The 20,837-nt window shown below is 43.2% G+C and overlaps 3 protein-coding genes across 3 annotated transcripts in view; all 3 read left to right on the top strand.

The window, feature by feature from the left end:
* Window positions 1–951: 951 nt before the first annotated feature.
* On the top strand, window positions 952–3,227 carry LOC131880249 (U4/U6 small nuclear ribonucleoprotein Prp31-like). The gene is made up of 4 exons (XM_059226827.1): window positions 952–1,380; window positions 1,828–2,032; window positions 2,102–2,429; window positions 2,502–3,227. Exons 1-4 carry the CDS (start codon window positions 1,011–1,013, stop codon window positions 3,138–3,140), a joined length of 1,542 nt encoding a protein of 513 aa, XP_059082810.1. The 5' UTR covers window positions 952–1,010; the 3' UTR covers window positions 3,141–3,227.
* A 2,338-nt stretch (window positions 3,228–5,565) lies between these two features.
* LOC131880243 (uncharacterized) lies at window positions 5,566–10,813 on the top strand. The gene is made up of 4 exons (XM_059226820.1): window positions 5,566–5,767; window positions 6,877–7,069; window positions 7,141–10,158; window positions 10,225–10,813. The coding sequence occupies exons 1-4, from the start codon at window positions 5,739–5,741 to the stop codon at window positions 10,405–10,407; spliced, it is 3,423 nt and encodes a 1,140-aa protein (XP_059082803.1). The 5' UTR covers window positions 5,566–5,738; the 3' UTR covers window positions 10,408–10,813.
* Window positions 10,709–20,837, top strand: part of LOC131880244 (uncharacterized) — an 18,270-nt gene continuing 8,141 nt past the window's right edge. The window contains exons 1-4 of the mRNA XM_059226821.1: window positions 10,709–10,810; window positions 13,897–14,451; window positions 16,606–16,707; window positions 18,641–18,850. Coding sequence (XP_059082804.1) covers window positions 14,085–14,451; window positions 16,606–16,707; window positions 18,641–18,850 — 679 coding nt within the window. The 5' untranslated portion in view covers window positions 10,709–10,810; window positions 13,897–14,084. The remainder of the gene's footprint in view (window positions 10,811–13,896; window positions 14,452–16,605; window positions 16,708–18,640; window positions 18,851–20,837) is intronic.

Here is a 20,837-nt window from a genome sequence, read left to right on the forward strand (position 1 = left end):
ATGTTCAGTTTCATACATGTGTACATGCACAAGAGCCATACAATTAAGCCCTGTGGACTTACGAAAAGGGTTTTGTTCCCCTAGTTCCTAAGACAAAGGTCTTTAGATATGTTTGTTCATGTAGCATTGGTCAAATGATTTTTGATAAGCTATCAACTATTCTAAGTTTGTGAAGTGAGTAAAACTTCATTCAAGTTAATTCACAAATGTGAAAATGGTGCTTGTCACATTTTACAACATCTCATAGAAATTTCAGCTTGGCCTGTTTCACTTATTTAAATATTGGTCTTACATAGTTTCATTCTCTTTGCACTCAATCCTAGGGCCTTGTATTAAAAGAGTGCAACAGCAAGGTCAGAGCACCATTGCAGTTAATTTTGAACCTTCAATTCTGTTCCAAAACATTGAGTTTTCATGGACCCTAGATCCAAACCAAACACAGTTTTGTAAATGTTAGTGCTTTAAGAGTTAGTTCTAAGGCTTAAGTTACTTTTCAGGCATCCTTATCTGCAATCACAGCAACACCAGATTCAAAACTAGGTATTTTTTTAAATAGAAATATAGAAAGTGGCTCAACAACTGGCATTTGCAACATTAAAAGTACGTTAAAGGGTGCCTGAAGGGTAGCTTAAGCCGTATATGACAAGTAGAATCAGAGAATATTATGTTAATGCGTTTGATTTGGATCTGGGGCCCAGTTAAACTTCTTGTTTTGTGAAGGAATTAAAATCAAATTCCTATCTCACTTTTGTTCTCTTCTAGATTCAGAGCCCTACTCAATCCATTCCTATCTAATAAAAAAACGAGACGCATGTAGGGCAAGGGTAAAAAAGTCCGTGAGGTTCTTTGGATGAATCTTGGTGTTGAGGATGGCAGTGATGATTCCGTAACGCAATGCTCCAAATTGATAACCACGCAACTAAAGTACCAAAATCGGACTCTGAAAGTCCGTTTGACAACTCACAACGTTGATCAATCAATCATTCGGTGAGTTGCAATCCAGAACCAAGATGTCCTTAGCCGACGAATTACTAGCCGATTTGGAGGAGGAATCCTACCCGGAGGAGGATTCCGAGACCGGACCCGTGCTTCCGGGCGATGAAGACAGCATGGAGCAAGGATCGAGCGGCGCACTCACCGCGGCTCAATCCCGTGGTTTTGATGCGAGCATGTCCGAAGATGTGGGGACCAAGTTAACGCTCAAGTCGATCGCGCGATTGGTGAGTTCGCATGATTACGTGGATATCATGAGTCACATCAAGGCCTCACAAGACCGAGAATTGACCGCTCATTTGTTCGCCGGACCCGTGGAAGCTAATCCCGAATATCAGTTCATCGTGCGAGCCAATGACATTGCGGCCAAAATCGATGACGAAATCGGTAAGCAAGAGCGGAATTCGTCGAGGATCGGCAAAAGGCTTTCACATTTCTCTTTTTGTATTTTGTACTGACTGGTTTAGTTGTGTTGATCAGCATTGGAGTACGAGTGTATTTCAGACATTCTAGATTTATGTGATAAGTAAGACGTAATACCGTAAACGTAAACACCGCCATTGATTCGTTGATCACCATTTAAGATCCCCCTGACCAACAATTACTTACTATATTTCTAACTGTCACGGCTAATGTATGGCCAATCCTTGCTTCGTTCTTATTAAACATTTTTGTCATTGGTATCCATTAAATAAAAAAATCCATTGTATTAAATAGCAGTTTGATAACATTTCCAGTATCTTCCAGCACCTTATTTTCATTGTTCAGGACATTACAAGTGGGGTTTCATTTGGAAGGCAAATCCAGATCTGAATAATACTTTACCTATTTTAGGCGAAATCTACAAATTTGCGAAGGATATCTACTCGAAGCGATTTCCGGAGCTAGAGACATTGGTGGGACCGCCTTTGGATTACTTAGTGACAGCCAAAGAGCTCCAGAACAACATCCTCAAGGCCAAGAACGTGAAATACTTGGAGCAAATCCTCAACCCGGCCACAATTATGGTTGTGTCAGTCACAGCCTCCACCACTCAAGGGTAGGTCGGTGGCTTTTACGTTAAACTGTCCGGATTGAGGATCCAATGTCAATTGCTTTCATTTTCCAGAAAAGACTTGGAGGAATCGGAACTGAAAGAATTGGATGCGGCTTGCGATATGGCCCTACAGTTGAGCGAGGCCAAGGCTAGCATCTTGGCCTTTGTCGAGAGTTGTATGACGTTTATTGCACCTAACTTATCAGTGATTGTGGGCGCCTCCATCGCAGCCAAACTAATGGGTGCGGCCGGTGGATTGACACCCCTTTCCAAAATGCCCTCAGGTTACATCGCTTTGTTAGGCCAACAGAAAAAGAGTCTCAATGGATTCTCGCAACGAACCACCCTTCCACACACTGGATTCATTTTCTCCTCACAATTGGTCCAAAATGTCCCACCGGTAGGTCCCGAAACTCGTCGGTCTCAAAAGCATCCAATCTTCTAAAGCACAGTCTCTTTTTTTTCTTCTTAGGATGTGCGCCGGAAAGTGGCCCGTGTGGTGGCTGATAAATGTACTTTGGCTGCCAGGGTAGATGCTTGCCACGAATCCGCCGAGGGGAAGATCGGTCATAATTTCTTGCTGGAGATTGAGCGTAAAATTGACAAGTTTCTCGAGCCGCCTCCCGTGAAAGCCATCAAGGCCTTGCCCACTCCCATTGAAGCGCCTAAGAAGAAGCGAGGCGGACGGCGGGTTCGCAATCAGAAAGAACGATATGCGGTCACCGAGTTAAGAAAGCAAGCTAATCGGATGAACTTTGGAGAGCTCGAAGAGGATGTCTATCAAGATGATTTGGGCTACTCGCGAGGCAATATTGGCAAAGGCAGTGTGGGGGCTGGGCTCCGGATGGCTCAGATTGATGAGCGGACCAAGGTTAGGATCTCTCAAACGCTTAAACGGAACCTCCAGAAGCAACAAGCTACTTGGGGCGGAACCACGTCGATCAAGAAGCAAATCTCGGGCACGGCATCCAGCGTGGCATTTACGCCCTTGCAAGGACTCGAGATCGTGAATCCTAGTGCGGCTGAGAACAAAGATGATTCGAATCAAAAGTATTTTTCCACTTCTGCCGCATTTGTCAAAGTTCAAACCCCTGCCCCCAAAACCACTTGAATACCGTTCGAATGATGTTCTCTTTTATTATTATCATTTCTAACGAGTTTTACAATTTTCAAAATAACATTGGGCCAACTCCATTGAGCTTGCCTCCTTGTGATGTTTTCATCATTATACATTGAGTCATATATTTGGGATTACTCTGTCGACTTGACACGCCAAATGAATGAGAATGCAAATATGTTTTCAAATCAAAGAGGTTGATCCGACACACATTATTTCTCAATTTTTTCGCCACAGAAGCATTCATGGTACGAAACGAAGTAGCAAACGCAAAGAACAGATGTCAAAATTGGAACCAAGAAACAATAGAGCAAATCTTGGCAAGCCAAGTAGGACCACCCGGACGGCATACTGCCCAAGTCAATCCTACTTTGCATGATCCTAAAGGAGGCATCTACCATAGGCCATTGAATCTCAGTCGTCTAAGCCACAACTAAAAATTAGTGCTGAGGTGAAAAGCCGGACTCGCACTATTTCCCAATTTTTTGCCAAGCTCGAGTTCGACAAAACACCCTAGTCGATTACGATATGAGAGAATACTTAATGATCTCTCTCAGCATAGGTATTGGCCCCTTCCATAGAAAAAAGAGCTTGTTTACCCAAAACCCAACTTTGTTCAAGTTACAGACGTAGAAAACCTTTGCACAACATCGGCCAAAAACTGTGGCTCAAGTTACAGCTACAAAATGAAAAATATCAATATGAGGAAAAATGGAATAATTCTCAAGACCAAGCAAGACCTGCAAAACTTCTTGGAAAGTGTGCACACACCTTATTGATAGGGGACTGATGTCGAGAAATCCAGACACTACAGTGCATCATTCACAATATGGAACCCCCAAATAAATGTCGGAACATTACAATTCTGGCCGGGGATTAAATTCTTTATTTGATCATGCTGCCAGGAAGTATGTTAAGAAGTCCCCATAGGAGAAGGATATTTATGAAAGAAACAGTACTTCAAAAAAGTACTTCAAGTAACCAAACGATTAAAAACGCTCGAAAATGTGAAAACATGCCAGAAAAAAGTCAAACAAGACTAAAAAGAGAGTTAAGAAAGTGGGAAAATGGTTAAAAAGGGGGTGAAAATTGGAAATATAACCTAAAAATGTGTTTCCGGCCAAAAAGGCAAATAAGTTTTTTTCCACACTAACGTTTTTCTGTGAGCTTTAGTGACCAGTTGCGTTACTGAAAAAGAAAGCTTCTTTACTCGTTAAACTAATACGAGTGCTCAAACGGCATTTAATTGGCAATTATTTCATATTGTAACAGGAATAATTCCGCCATATATCAAATGCAGGATATGCCAAAGTAATAAATGGCCTGAAAAAATAGTAAGTTTGATTGGCACTCTACCGTGATAGAAGTTCTATCATTCAATAACCAAAAGCTGAGTCGAGCCGAGTTGTCCGGTGGGTCAAGTAGTTCTGGGTCGAGTTGCTCACTGTGTCGAGTGGTTCGCTGTGGCGAGTGGTCCTGGGACCCTCAAATATATTATATTTGGCTGCAGCTCCCCTGATGCTGCACTTCTGGGGAAAAAACTCAAGGTTTCTTAGCTAATTATTCTATGAACTGACAGAAACACTAGATCATAATAGCGATAGATTTTTCGGCTGTGTTGCAATTGTTCCATAAGTGCGATTCTTCAAGTATTAAACATAATATTAGAAAAAGTATAAAGCTTTCGTTTCAGGCTCTTAAGGCGTACTTTACTAGAGAGGTCGCGAAGAGGCAGCTGATGCGAAACATCGCATTCATCGAGTTAGAATTGTTACTGGAAATGTATCCACTTAAATTGCAGCAATTATGTAGACTTAAGTGCACTACCACTTCCTCCTAACTTGACATTTTTACTTCTGTTGTCAATGTTGGGCACAGATCTGTCATGAGAGAGAAGTGATTGCCAATTTGGCTGGGCAACTAAACAGGAATGTAATTGAATTACCGTTCAAAAGCAAGTGCACTTATCATGAATCACATGTAAAAGCCGAGTAATTGTAATCAATTTAAATAAAAACGATTGGGTCACCCTGTCCTTGCCGCCATGGTTCCAAGGGATGTCAAAATGTTTAACTATTACACTGGCATTGACGCCATCTAAAGTGTATTTCAAAACCCTAAATGTTGTATGAGCGTACATGCATTATCATCCGCAATTAATTATTCATGGTAAATCCATGAAAGCCTACTACAAAAAATTATACACTGAGCGCAAGATTAAGGATCATTTGAGTATTAATGATAATTGGTAGCTATTTTTTCGATCCATTATTGCGATGTTGAATGATTTAGTTTACTTGCCAAGGCACTAACCCCAAGTCTACGGATGGACAGCCCTTGACCTCGCGAAAGCTCGTAACCATGCCAATGCACAACGACGAGCGACCTCAAAGAGTGCTTTCATTCCAGCCTCAAAGCATAATAACTGCAAGACCCTGTGACACACATTTTGAGCTATATCCGAAGGTAGCTTACATGGAACACGAATATCGATAAGGAAAAGTAAACTATATCAAAGAAGATTCTAGTTGTTGGGTGGATTGATCCCTGAGATTGAAAGGAACCTTCTATTTCCTACCTTGAAAAAAAACAATGTCGGACGATGGCAAAGTTGGTTTCAGGTAAGAGATTTGAGCTTAAGAATTGTCCTAACACGGGATGCCGAAATACATTCGTTATTCACCCATTCATAGATTTCTAGACACTGGATGTCGGACGACCGACCACTCGGTTGACTAAACAGTACATTAAACCGGTTTGAGATCAATTCCCAGGAGACCATACATTGTACTGTTTTACCAACCGAGTGGTCGCCCGACATCCAGTGTCTAGAAATCAATGACCCGTTCAAAGATGTGGAATGCATAATGGTTAGAGCCGGCCAAAACTTGCATTCTGCAAATTGTGGAAATTTTGCAAAAAAAACTAGCACATCCGAGATTTTTCTGCAAATTTTGCAATTTTAACAGCAATATTTGACATTTGCTGCAATTTATTATGCAACTTCAGCAATTTTGCCAACAAATACCAATATATGTGAAAGTTAAAGATGATTTTCAAGAATTCTGGTCAATTTTGTCGAAAAATTTGAAACTTTAGTAACTCTTTTAAATCTTTTTGAAAGAAAGTAAACGCAGGTATGAAATAGATTGCAGACTAACGTATTGTGCGGAACTCAGTTTTGTTTGAGTGTTGAACTTCTCTCTTTAAAATCATGCACATCTTGACGTGTTTTCATGATTCATGGGGTTAATGGTTATGAAGTGGATGGTTGACTTATTATGATGAATGGCTTATTATTACTTTGAAGAGACTTGAAAGACTAAATTTTCTTAACAAAATTATTCTGTAATAACTTTGTTAATGAAATGATGTTTATCTTTTTCACGAAGTAGTAATGATGTGGAAAATGCTGATCAGCCTAGGAGGCAGCATAGACAAGCAAGAATCTGCTCCCTAGGAATGGCGGTTCCAATCCCAGTGCCATATTTATCTGTAAATTTTGGCCAGCCCAGGTGATGATCACTAAAGATTCCGACAAAAAATATTGCTCGCATGCCGAGCTGAAATTCGAGAGGCTTGAACCAACCAGTTTATTTCCAATGCCTCAGTTTAGCTCTATCGCACAACCAAACCGTCAAAATTCCGAAATTTCTACTTGACGTGAAAACAACATATGTTGTCTGAGTCTAGACTGATGAGGCACAATTTAATTTTCTCTATTATTTAGGTCGTACCGCAATCAATTCCGACGACCTTCAGCTTTGGGTGTCCCAAGAGGAGAATTCAAGGATAAGAGTGAATATGACAAAAATTATAAGGAGTATGAGGCTGAAAGATCCAACCCATATTATCAAAAGGACAACTTGAAGTACGACGGGCTTGACTTTGGCAAAGGATCCGAATTAAGGGATCAATACCAGGTTAGCGAAAATATAAAACAACCCATCAGAAGGACCATGATAATGTCAACGTTTCTTGTCTGTCTGAACAGGATTACCAAGCCCCAAAGCCTCAAAGAATCACTAAATACAATGACAACCTCACATATGAAGGCCAGGTAGAGACGGTAACTGGTTACAAAAATGATTACAATGAGAAAAAAGTGGAACGTCCCAAACAATCCCGGCCCAACGACTATCTTGGACCAACAGGAGACCAAGATTTCAGTACTGACAAAAACATGGCTTTCAGAAGACATTCCGTGAGTAAACCATCTAAAGGCAGAGGTGTGGACGACAACCTTGCTTTGTCTGGGAACAGGGAAACAGATACAGATTACAAGCGAGAGTATGGTGAGAAACGAGGAGAACGATCCAGAGCTGCACGTCCCAATGACTATCTTGGACCTGAAGGAGACCAAGATTTCAGTACTGACAAAAACATGGCTTATAGAAGACATTCCGTGAGTAAACCATCTAAAGGCAGAGGTGTGGACGACAACCTTGCTTTGTCTGGGAACAGGGAAACAGATACGGATTACAAGCGAGAGTATGGTGAGAAACAAGGAGAGCGATCCAAAGCCTCTCGTCCAAATGATTACCTTGGACCTGAAGGAGATCAAGATTTCAACACTGATAAAAACATCGCCTATAGGCGACATTCCATAAGCAAGCCATATAAAGGTCGTGGTGCAGAAGACAATTTGGGTTTGTCTGGTGATAGAGAAACAGACACGGATTATAAACGAGAATATGGCGAAAAGCATGGAGAACGCTCTCAAGCATCCAAGCCTCAAGATTTTTTACGCCCGGAAGGAGACCGGGATTTCGACACCGACCAAAAATTGGCGTACCGGGGGCATTCTGTAAGTAGGCCAACCAAAGGAAAGGCCCAAGGGGACTCCTTGGGGCTTGAAGGAGACTTGCAAAATGACACTGAGAACAAACGGGAATATGGAAAGAAGCGGGGTGAACGATCAAAACTTACCAGACCGTCAGACTACCTGGAAACCGTTGGGGATCAAGATTTCAACACTGATAAAAATATGGCCTACAGGCGACATTCAGTAAGCAAGCCATCAAAAAATCGCGGTAAGAATGACACTTTGGGCCTTGAAGGAGACTTGCAAAGTGATACTGACTATCGAAGTGAGTATGGCGAGAAAAAGGGGGAACGAGTTAGAGGCACGAGGCCTGTTGATTACCTGGAACAACAAGGTGACCAAGATTTCATCACTGATAAAGGCATCGCATACAAAAATCATGATGTAAGCAAGCCTGATCGCTACCGTGGAAAGGAGGATAACCTTTTCCCAGAGGGTGTCATGAACGACGAGACTGATTACAGGCGAGAATATGGCGAAAAATATGGCGATAAACCCAAGGCTTATCGCCCTGAGGATTTCTTAGCTCTTGACGGCGAACGGAATTTCCAAACTGACAATAACATTGTTTATCAAAAACATCAAGCGTCCAGACCTGAACGGTATCGAGCAAAAGGTGATAATTTAGTGCTGGAGGGCAACTTGGAGGATGAAACAGCCTATCGCAACCAATTTCAAGGACGAGGCGGAGAACGCGGGATATTGCAAAGACCAGGCGATGTCCTAGGACCAGACGGAGAACAAGAGTTTTATACCGACAAACAGATGGCTTACCAAAGGCATGCAGTTGAAAGGCCAAACAAGCAAAAAGGCCGTAACGCCACCTTGGCTATGGAGGGTGACTTTGAACGTGAAACTGATTACCAACTCGAATACAGCGAGAAGCACGGAGAAAAGCTAAAAGGTCATCGCCCAGATGATTATTTGGGGCCGTATGGTGAACAATCTTTTGATACGGACAAAGGTATCGCGTACCAAAAACACGAAGTGTCTAAACCCGAGAGATACTCCAGAAAAGGTGACCATTTGATCATGGAAGGAGATTTGGATGATCGAACAGCATACAAACAGGATTACCAAGAGAAATACGGAGATCGACACAAACCCTATAGACCCGAAGTGAACCTGGCCTTGGAGGGGGATCGAGAATTTGACACGGACAAAAACATTGCATATACCCGACACGGGGTGGGTAAACCTAGCAAATACAAGGCCAAGGGCGACAGTCTCGCTCTGGCAGGAGATCTTGAGAAAGAATCATACTATCGTCAAGAATTTGGCGAGAAGAAGGGGCAACGCTTAGCCCTAACAAGGCCTCATGACATTTTAGGCCCGGAGGGGAGTCAAGACTTCGAAACACACATTTCTCGGGCTTACCAAGTACATGATGTGAAAAGACCCGAACGTATGAAAGGACATCACGAAGGGCTGAGCAAGAATGAAGGGTCCATGGATTCCAGTACAAAGTATGCAGAAGACTTTCAAGGAACCTTGTCGGACCGAACCAAACCAATCAGGGCTGCCCATAACCTTAAACCTATGAATGCACCTTTAGAGGGTACCAGCGAGTATGACGGTCGCTTTTTGCCTCATGAGCAAGATATTACGGAACGGGCTCAGGCTAGACGTCCAAAAAGTCAGTTGGTGACAAATTCTCAAGAATTTGAAAAGGACTCTGAGACCAAAAGGCAGTTTTCCCTCGTCCAAGGCCGGGATGACCTACTCAAACGGGGCCGAGAAGAGCAAGTCCGGGCCAGAAGAGCCAATGCAACTGACAACTTGAGGCAAAACGAAGGCCGATTGGAGGGCGTGTCGGAGACTCAATCAAAATATGACGTAAAACAACACGATAACCAGATGTCAAAAGGAACGAGGAAGGATAACCTGACGTTGAATAAGGCCAAAATGGAGGACCTTACCGAAGCGAAATCAAGCTTTGAACCAAAATATGGCAGACGCTCTGGCGTCAGAAAGGGCCCCCAACCAGATAATCTGAAATCCAATCAAGATCCCTTTGAGGGTACGTCCGATACTAAAGCTAGCTACGGGATCACTTCAGTGTCAAGAACAAAACCCATCAAACCACGGACAAGTCTTCAACGCAACGAGGGCAAGTTTGCCGAGGGAAGCATCACGAAATATTCTTACGACTACCGCAGTGGTTTCCCGACGAAAAAACCTCAAAAGGTAAGTCTCAGATTGGAGATATCCAGCATTGGGTTTATTACTCTGGGTGCTTGATACCATTTTCAGGTCCGAGTGGGAAGTCAATTGCGTCCTAGAGGAGGTATAGAGGGTCAAACAGAATACGCAGACGAATACTTGAAGACAAACGGAGAGAGAGCTGATTGGATGGCAGTCAACGATCTCCTTACCCCATTTGGACACCATTCCCACGAAACCAGACATCTCGGTCAAGTAGAACATGCCCTTTGAAAAAAATATCTGTGATTGTTCAAACTGCCTTCCTAATTGAAAAAGCTAACATTTACCGATTACAAACATATTTGCCCTGACAGTAACATTATACATGATACACCATAGCAACTCAGCGAGCATCCATTTTTTCACTTCAACACTTCATTTCACGGTGACGGCCACACAAGCTAACCGTCATCTGACTCGCAGTTTCCCGTTCAAAAAGCTCGCTCGCTGGGAAAAAGCGTCCCTCCGCTCCTAAAAGATCTTGTTCTCTCGAACGTGAAATGATGCCGATTTTTGAGCGGCAGTTGAAAAAGTGAGTTTGGTGTTGAAAGATGTGATACGTTCGTTTAAAACAAAGACATTGTTTATATTTATATTTACCGCTCTTGTGATAATACACATCAAAACGTTCAAGGTATGAATGACTTCATGATTTTCCTCAATTATAAGATGTTGATATTGGGTGAAGGCGGCCACAAACACGTGTTGTGGCATGGCCGAAAAAAGAACACGTAAACAAACAAGCCTCAATTTGAGGTTGAGACACAAGTGTGGCTTCCTCTTACCTCAGGTTTTGCTTCGACTCCTACCATTGATGATTGCATTCAACTATTCAATACCTCGTCATAATTCATCATTGCACGAGTTTTGTTCTGTCGATGGTGCTTTTATAAATGATTGCATTATAATTTTTCGAATGATGGACAAGGAACCGTGATAGAACTTAGACATGCAGGGGGATTGCACTTTTGAATTTGCCTGTATTCAACAACCAGGTATAACCTCCCAATTTCATGACCTCTTCCAAGAATGCAAACTCATTGCCCTCTGAAATTGGCATTGAAATATTTCTTGTTTTTACTTTTGTTCATTCAAAGAGAAGTTGCACCCTTATGCATGGATTTTGTCCAAAGTTGAGGCAGGCTAACTTGATTGGAGGAGCAATGCGTCTTTTTAAATCATCCGTAAGAGGCCTTTGAACAGGTAAGAAAAGGCAAAAATTCAATTCCTAAAAAAATCCTCACATCCTCAAGGGCTTTTGGAACATGCAGTGAACTTTATCCGCCATTGGTTCTTTTGCAAATCCAATATCGATTTTGTTAGTTCTCGTTTCTTTCGGACCTAAATATTGGAATCACTCTCCATGAGATTAGGTGTTAATCACCTTCTTAGACAGGTTTGGAATACATCGTTAGATTTGGATTTGAAAGAGAAGTGCGCAGTGTTGTCAACGCCTCTATTTCTTTTTCAATGGGCTGTACCACTTTTAAACGGGATCAAGGACATGGTAAAGTACTTAAGGTCGTCTAGTTCGGTGGAGGTTCATGATGAATAAAACAAGAAATAAAAGTTCCCTCTTTGATCTTAAGTACTGTGCCGGAAGGAGTCGTTATGGAGCCATAGCAAAACTTACAAAGAAAACTTGTACCTATATAGACATTAGTTTGCATGGAAGAGGTTCTCGGCGGGCGAAGATAAAGCACCGAGATAAATCGCGAATGTTCGGAATATTCATTCATTTCGAAAGATCTATAGCAGATTGATTCCAATCTCCGGCTTTTCTGTACCCTAGAAGGTCCATTGGAAAAAAGAACTGCCGTGTGAGCTCGTCGAAGGCTTGCTTGAACCAGGCACATGTACCTACTTCACCATCCGTGTCAAAGCTTGAAATTCCATTAAAGATTTAAATCAAAACCATCCAAAGCCGTACGAGCTACCTACAGTGGAGTTTAACCGGTGGAAAAGAATCGATCGAGGGAAACTTTAAACGTATCATCCATCCAGATTCCTGTAGTTTTTCAGGGTCGGCCCCCCGATTTGAAAGGTAACATGCCTTGGCGCATTTCTTCTCGTCTCGCCTCCCCCCCTCCCCCCCTTCTTGATGCCTTAAAATCGGCCTCAATAAGTCGTAACAAAGAAAAATCGTATGCTTGACGAGCTTGAACATCATGACAAAAGGTGAATCTCTGCTGTGGCACTCCTCACTCAAACTGGTTTTCATCCTTCACTCGATCTTCCCGTTTTCTTGCTGGTGGCTTCTAACCTAGCCACCAATTCCATCCAGAATAGTTGGAAGAAAACCCGAACCAACACGAGAAGTATTAATGTTCAAGATCGACAAATGTCGTGGGGTGCTTTGTGTCCGACTAGAGGTGCTCGACCTAACAGTAGGACCTAGGACAAGCCACAACTAACCCGAACGGCCATCATTTCGGTTGTAAAAGCAGAATTGAGGGCTAGAAATGGCTCTCTGATTCCGATCGCAACCTCCCAAGATAATCGTGAGAAGGATCACCTCGTTTCCAAAGAGTCCACAGTCGTAATTTACTTCCCAAGCGAGCGTTTGCCTTCAAGTTTTCAATGTCTGGCCAATTCCACCCAATCCCCAGTTTGGTGGGCCAACCCCAGGCCTGATCTTTAAAGTACCAACTATTCCCTAGCTCCAATTACAACGTCCTCAGTAGAGTCCTCAGTTCGAATGGAAGTACTGCAATAGCTGCTATTGATCGTTGACCATTGACCATTTGCTCGGGTCATCACGGATCTCCTTTCCTCTTCACCAAATTTCCTCCGAGTACGTGTGTGTTCCGAGAAGAACAAAGGCCACTCATCCGATGGTAATCATCAAACAGAGAAAATTACAATTTTCTTATTTCCCAAATTCTCGGCATTCTCTTGCTCATTCTTTTGAGCCCCCCCACTCTTCCCCTCTTGACTTGAATCTTGATGGAACTTGTGAGTTTGTCTTGCCAAAAGAATTTGGAAGAAAAATCCGTGCTTCGACGATCATTTGTCTTCATTGGCCATGGACCTCACTACTGAGATTCAGCCTGCTCATGTTCACTCGTAACATTCGTATTGGGTGAAGGGGGGGTGGGGGGGAAGGAGATCGCCACTGCTTCCAGATGCTTCCGAACATCGCTTCTGGCGAGGGAATTGCCCATATTAAAACGATAGTTTTCCCTTTAATTACTTCTCGCTTGTGCAATCCTTCACTTCCATGTCTGGATCCCACTAGCTACAGAACAGCTAGTTTCATTGTTTGTCGGATGTTGTGGCGTGTTACTCAATTGAACATGGCGTGAAAGACCTCAATGAGGTGGGTTTGATGAGGAGTATTTGCTGGCATTCATCAATGATGAGGATGAGAGGATCTGAGAGGAAAAGAGAAGACGGGACGAAGGAGCCAGCCAAGATTGGGTGTGAAGGGTGAATCTCGGCGCTTGCTTCTTCAATGGGACAAACGAGAGGGGGATTTATTACTTTCGACGGATGTCGCGTCCACAAAGCCATTCAAAGAGGACTGAAGAGATGTTCCCTCGTAATTGGTGTGGAATTCAATTGCACCCTAATGAGACGAGTAGCGAGACGATTCATGATCTAATCAATGGGCTCACAGCACATTCTGATTTCGTAGTCATAACCGAGTCTTATACCTTGATTTACGGTAAATATATATATATATATATATATACACACATATTATTTTCTTCATTGTAGGACCTAAATCTCACTGAGCGTGCCTTAAAATCGCTCGAGTCCAAAGAGGTGCTTGTAAAAAACACATCACCCCGTTGAGTGGATGATTCATTCCGAAGTGCGATCACCATGGTCGATCGTCTAGCTTTATGACCCTCAATTCCAGTCCGGATTTCCTGGCATGATCCCTCATTGACCGTTCGGCCGCCATGAAATCCAATAATCAGAGCCCATTCGGGGGTGAGCCCGTGAAATGGGACTCCGTCACGGGGGGTGCCAACCGAAAGAAGAAGAAAAACCCACCGGGCCCCAGCCAAAGTTTCGCTGAGCGGTTGAAGTTGCGACGCCTCCGTTTGAACAAGGCTCGTCCGACGGTGACCTCTTTGTCGGACAGCCTCAGTGAGGCCTCCTCACAACCTAGTGCCATGAGGACCCACAGCAATGCATCGACTGGAATCTTCCGAAACAGTAGCATCAACTCGTACCAAAGTGGGAGAAGTGGCCGGAGCACGGCCACCACAATGACCGCCTTCACGAGCATGACCGGCTCGAATTCTGGGGCGTCCAGTAAAACTGGTAAGTTTGTAGAAATGTGAAATGACCCAACTAATTTGCCTGGAAGCTTGCTAGAGCTCGTATTCAGTGGACGTACGTTTTTACTGTGTAACATTTGTGACAAGTTTGAAGAATTTTCTCACATGGCTCGGGCGTTTCATGATGCAGGTAATGAAAATGATGATCCCTTTTTCAATGGAGCTCGATGAACCAACGGAGTGGCAATCAGTAATGCAGCCAGTAAATGAGATCGATTGGGCTTAATACGATTAGGAGTAGTATCGGTTGGTGCTTAGTAGCTGACCAGTTGAGGAAGACATGCTTCAATCTATCAAGGCTGCGGTGGGCGTTGGCTCTGAATCAAATTCTACCTTCGAGGCAAATTTTCACAATGTGGCATTTTATCCTCAGCCCACTAACTGCTCTCGTTATATTGCCAAAAACCCACATCCATTACACCTAGACATAGATATTTACTACTCTCCGCCCTTAATTGACTTTGGTCCAAAGCACTCGACTCTCGACATAACTCGTTGGTTGGTTGGTCGATCGTTCCCTACGTAGATGCGGGCTTTTTTTCGCCCAATTCTCCGACTCATTGTTTTCAACCAGCTCACTAACGACTGAACTCATCATCATTATCAAAGTGGCCTGCAAAATAGCAACAAAAGCACTCAAAAGAGCCCTCCGAGCATTTAAACACAGGGAGAGAGAGACCAGAAAGTGGAGATCTGTTTTTCAATCCCTACTTGACTATGGGGCTTAGTGTAGAGCCTAAGCTGCATGTTGGAGATTCGTAGTATAAACCCAAATATATTCTTTCAATTACGTACAACTCGGCTTACGTAGAGTAAAAGCCTTTTCCGTATCCGCATGCGAGCATGCGGTTGTATACTAGGTATTATATCACTACTAGTAATAGTCGACCGATCCTATTGCCATAAAGGGGCAGTCGGTAATAAAGGGACTTTACATTCCGCCCGTATTTTACCGCAAGCAGTCTTAAAACCTTTATCCGAACCGGGGGAATCTTTATGGGCGAATGATACTTGTTTTCTTGTCTTCTTGCCTTTGCGTTGGGTTTGGTACGGAAGTCTTGTGTGAGAGATGGGAGATGAATAAATACAGTCATTGTTCGATGGTTGATGAGTGTTCTTGAGAAAATGCCTGGAATTCCTTTGAAAGACACGGACGGCCCACCACAGCAAGCACCACCATGTACATACGTACATTATGGAGTACGTACGCGTATACTATGTAGTATGTAGCAGTATGAGCAAGTGACTGGAAAATAGCTCTTGGGCTAGCTCATTCATGAAACGAGCTGGGCAGGAAATTGAACCCCGAGAAACAAATATGGCCATAAAAAGACTGGGAACTTGGAATCATAATCAGATTTCATGGAGTACGAGTAGAAGCTGGTGGTGGGTCTCTCGCCAACGAAGACATTGATAAGACGTTGCACTTCTACTCGTGTGTATACTGGCGGGTGTATTCGCTCGTAAGTAGTAGATGCGTTGTTAGCTAGCACGGATGGGTGGGTAGTTTTTCGAAGGTTTCGTATCAAAAGAAAATGGGGCGTGGATGTTCCATGCAACGCAACCGGGCAAAGCATCCTGGTAGCATTTTTTGCCTGAGACAAACGCAACTGATGAACATTTGTTCGTCAGAGTGATGCATAAAGTCATTTTAGTATCTAATCTTGATAAGGGAGTAGCAGTAAGCGGTAACTTGTTCTGGCTAACTCAGCCATCCACTCGGCTGAGGTGGAAACATATGAAATACATTACGATCAAGCGACCACACCACCCAGAAACAGTCATCATCCTCATCTTCGTACCTCCGTGTGAACCTATACGTACACAATTTCAATACCTGCCCATACCTCTTTTACCCAATTTCAAGACTCACTTGCATTTACTACATGTTTCATGGCAAAGTGCCCGCGAAAATGAAACTGACACAAGTCCCGAGGATGTTTGTTTCGGAGGGGATATTTGACATGACAAATGATGTGAGACAACACTCAGGTTTCGCAACGGGAAAAAATGCCACCGCCACCTTCTTTACGATATCTTTTCGCGCTAATGGAGATTTGCCTTCTGTCAGATCATCATTTCTACCTTCTTTCTCATTCACTAACGGCTACCTTTTTGTTGCCCTCGACTTTTTCAGGCCAAAGATCTCGTCGCAACTCTCGTTTCGAGGATGAATTCTCGGAGGGACAATTGGGCATCAATGACAAGGAGTTGAACAGTATGAACAAACATATACCTGGTAAGTAAGACACGACGACAGCTTGGAATTGTTTCCTATCCCGTCGCACCTCATTATTTAAATTCCAAGCTAGTACGTACACCTTGTAAAAAAGATCAGTTCACACATGAGCTGACTTTTGTTTCAAGCTCAAATGCTCAAATTAGGGGCTGACAAACTTGAGCCTTTTCCCATGCTTGAGGTTGAAAGCACCGAGGCATAATTTTCTTGATGTTCCTCGTAAGGGACTTCGCTCGAAAAAATCTGTTCCTGAGTTTAAAACAATAAACAGCTACTTTTTAAGTCTAAGGGTCTTGATTTGAATTGTGTCAAAATATTTATAAATCCGGCTAGCAAAAATCAACCTGATGAATGAGGGGAGGCCTCTGAATTTTGATGCTCAAGGCTCCAATAGCTGTAATAGCCTCATAATACGGAACCATTTCACAGGAGGGCGAACATGTCACTGAAAAATAGACCGTTAAAATGTTGATGTTCTTGGCGCATTTTGGTGTTTTGAGCACAATCCTGCATTTTCCATTGAATTGGCTATAAAGCAAAGCAAGGACGATCATTTGAATTTCAATGTGGCATTTTTGTAAAAGGAACCACAAAGACAAGTGATTTGTTTGTCAAGACATTATCAAGAAAGACAATTGTCCATGAAACAACGGGAGAGGTCCGTTGTCCAAGCATGTGGGCACTAGAACTCTTATCTTGAATTAATCATGGCGATAATGACCATTGCCTGAGGGCCTCTCAACCTCCTCCTCCTCCTCCTCCTCCTCCTTCTCCTTCTTGTCCTCCTTGTCCTCCTCTTTCTTCCTCAGTAGCAAATTAAATAATTCGATGAATATACCTTTGAAACTTTCAAATGAAATGAGTTAGTGAGACAGGCGCACAGGCCCCCTCTCCTATAATGGCTGTTCATTCATAGAAACAGTCAATCATTTGCCAGTGTCCCGAAAGGAAACGCTCATTTAGGGATCTCACACTTGGGCCACACACATACCACGCTTACATTGCGTTTGGCCGCCTCATCCGTGAAATTATTGTAGTTGTGCATCTCTTTTAGAAGGTAGAAGTCTTTATTAAGCAGTTTGCCTATGGCAATCCCCATGTGTCAATTCATCATTGTGAAATCGTATGGCACGATCCTTCGCGAAGGCCTTACTCCGTGTAGATTTATCCCCCCATCATGTGTACCCCAAGCCCCACCATGCACGCAATTTCACACTCTATTGTGATGATGATCGGTGGCCACGTGTACAAGAAGTGGTTCGCACATATTCTCAGAGTACTACGTGCTGATCACAGAGCGTACCTCAATGATATCCCGACCAGTGAAGTCTTAGTTTTGGTATGGAAAAAAGATTGGTTGCATAGGCAAGCCTAGCTGGGTTTGGTAGACAAATAATCGGTATGTGGTAGAAATTCCTGAGGATCACAGCATCTTGAATGGCTTGCAAATTCCCGACCACGAGGGACACTGAGCGATGCACAGCATGGTGAGTTGAAAATTACACAATAGACCTACGCTTCGTGTGCATTACAGTAAATCAAGAAATGGAAATGAAAGAATAATGGGATTTTATCTAAAACGAATACGGACAGAGACGTCGGCTGTGTCTATAAATTGAGCCGAGGCACAGGAGCACCGAGCTTATTGAAGACCATTTTCATGGATGGTTTTGCCAGCCAATGTTGCCTCGAGCCAAACTCAGACACTTTTTCAAATGAACACTTTGTCAACTTGTCAAAACTCACGCACCCAATGACATCCTCACTTCGGACCCAAAAGAGTTATGACCCAAAAATGTAGGTCTCGAAAGAAGGTTCCTCCAACCGCACACCTTCTTCGACGCCCGAATTGAATGGCTCTGTTTACTACTGTATATCTGAGTAGCTAATCAGGATGCCATGGTTTGTAACACAGAACACCTTCCTTTTCTAGCGCTGAAGAGTCACGGCAAGTCCGCCACTTTCCGGCAACATTACTATCCCGAGGGCGGCTGGGGTTGGGTGATCACCCTGTGTTGCTTCATCGTGAACATGTTCACTTATGGGCTGCAGTTCAGCTTCAGTATTCTTCAATTAGAGATTGTCAGACATTGTGAGATCACGGCGCCCACCGAGAACCATGAGACCATTCGACAAAATTCAGGTAAGAGAGCCCGATATTGTATGTGCAGTTCAATACTGTACACGTAGCTGTTGGTGCTCGTCAGGATTTGCTGGCAACATGCTCGTCTTCTTTATGATTTCAAGTCATGGCTCGGGGCCTTCTGAGTTCATTAGTGCTTTGAACAGAGTTGACTGTTAATCAACATGTCAGCACTTTACGAGCTATGAATGGCAAATTTTGTAGATCACAAACTTCAAAAGAAGGCTTGTAAATCTCGGAGCAATATCCACACTCCCAAAGTACATCGGCTACAAAAGGAGGCTCAAGTCGAAACGTGGATGGGGAACGCCCGACATTTGTCAAAAAAAAGATTCGTTGTGCTCGATTGGCGAATCAGAGAATCAGAGAAGCTTGTGCTACTCTAACGAACATGGCTTGTAATGATGGTATCGTATGTCATGATTATCCGTGTGTCGATACACTTGTCGCATTGACATATGAATGTCATAGTGATGAATTATCGCCATTTTAGTTGGAGGTTGCAATGCACGTTATTACCTGGGCGTTACTCCCCGAGTTATCGGATTTTGACGTGGACGCTTTGAAACGGAGTTCAAAGTCCATATTTGAACAAACAGAGATAGGCCATCGGAATCAGGTTTACGTCCCATTCATTGGCTCCAAAATTTCTCAACGCTATTGATGGGAATATTTCGATTCATTTGTCTTCTACAAAGCGAGAAATTAGAAAATGCCACTCAAAACCATTAGGAGAGGAAAAAGACACCCTGTGGTGATGGGTTCTCCCGTCCAGAGGCTCAATCTAATCTACTTACTAATCCAAATAAGGAGTCGTTGGCAATATAAGAAGACAGGGAAACACGCAGGTTTTCAATGCTTGGTGGGCATACAGTGGAGGGCAATGTGGGCACCATGGGTACCGTGGGCACCGTGGGCCTGATGATGTGAGGAGATGGACATGAGAAAACCACTCTCAAACCCACACAGATACAAGGACGAAAACTGTACTATTGTAGTAATAGGCGAGTCAAAGGCGTATTTTGCGGACAAAGTTTATCCGGAGATTTGGCTTCTGGATCGAAAAAACTGTTCGTTTTCGAATCTTCAGAGGCGAAACTAAACAATAGATACGGTGAAGTAGTTTTCATTTATGCCTGCCTTAAATTGAAGACGTATCCTGCTATTAAGGGAATGTGGCTCAATCGCAGTCAAAAGACGACAGGAAAAGTGGTTTTGTGGAAAATTATGAGCTGCAATTTGGGCAAGAGGCTCTTTCCAATTAGACCGAATGCACTCTCGGTCAGATGCATCGGAAAGCGAACCTGAACACACTCTCTTGGTGGCGAACATTGTCCAAGCCAACGGTCCAAAACAATTTGATAAAGGCGGATAATCTCCGTTTAATTGAGCCATAAACCTGGCCATTTTCTTCCCAAATTATATTGGAGTGCCACATACCGGTACGTACGTATGCTCCCGCATGCAACGTACCTACTCACAAGGTCGTGAAGAGATTGGTCTTGTAGGAGATCCCTTCTTCTTCATCCTCTTCATCTTCTTCAAAGGCACATAGCTCCCTTCGCTTTTCTCATTACTTCAAGTCTTGAAGGTCTAGCTAGTATACTGTATAGTGGAGTGCATCAGATCTGAGGAAGTCATTTCGGAGAGGTTTCTTTGAGTCGGATTTCAAGGTGAAATCGATGTGTGTGTGTCCCCTCAAGCCCCCTCAAGCTTCCGACGAATTTGTCTCAGAGTGTTGGAGGTGATGAATAGAGCAAATGTCCCAAAAGACTCTTGATGATATTTGAACACGTGAGTACGCCGTAGGTACTCATGTCCATACGTACTCACTCGTAGGTTCGAGTAGTAGTACATCATTCACTTTGTAAAAACATCGAAATTCAATCTCGAGCCAAATGAATGCTTTGATCTTGAACATATTGTGTACACGTAGTCAATCACACTGAACGGAGAATCGAGCGCTTAATCCCGGACTAATTAGGCT

The sequence above is a fragment of the Tigriopus californicus genome, chromosome 5 (genome assembly GCF_007210705.1).
Source record: "Tigriopus californicus strain San Diego chromosome 5, Tcal_SD_v2.1, whole genome shotgun sequence".
Classification (NCBI taxonomy): Eukaryota; Metazoa; Arthropoda; class Copepoda; order Harpacticoida; family Harpacticidae; genus Tigriopus; species Tigriopus californicus.

Excerpts from the sequence above, each read along its gene's own strand:
- LOC131880249 (XM_059226827.1), top strand. The coding sequence starts at position 1,011 with ATGTCCTTAGCCGACGAATTACTAGCCGATTTGGAGGAGGAATCCTAC. Across the intron at positions 2,033-2,101 it reads ACAGCCTCCACCACTCAAGG|AAAAGACTTGGAGGAATCGG; the intron begins GTAGGTCGGTGG and ends TTCATTTTCCAG. Across the intron at positions 2,430-2,501 it reads TGGTCCAAAATGTCCCACCG|GATGTGCGCCGGAAAGTGGC; the intron begins GTAGGTCCCGAA and ends TTTTCTTCTTAG.
- LOC131880243 (XM_059226820.1), top strand. The coding sequence starts at position 5,739 with ATGTCGGACGATGGCAAAGTTGGTTTCAG. Across the intron at positions 5,768-6,876 it reads GATGGCAAAGTTGGTTTCAG|GTCGTACCGCAATCAATTCC; the intron begins GTAAGAGATTTG and ends TCTATTATTTAG. Across the intron at positions 7,070-7,140 it reads AATTAAGGGATCAATACCAG|GATTACCAAGCCCCAAAGCC; the intron begins GTTAGCGAAAAT and ends CTGTCTGAACAG.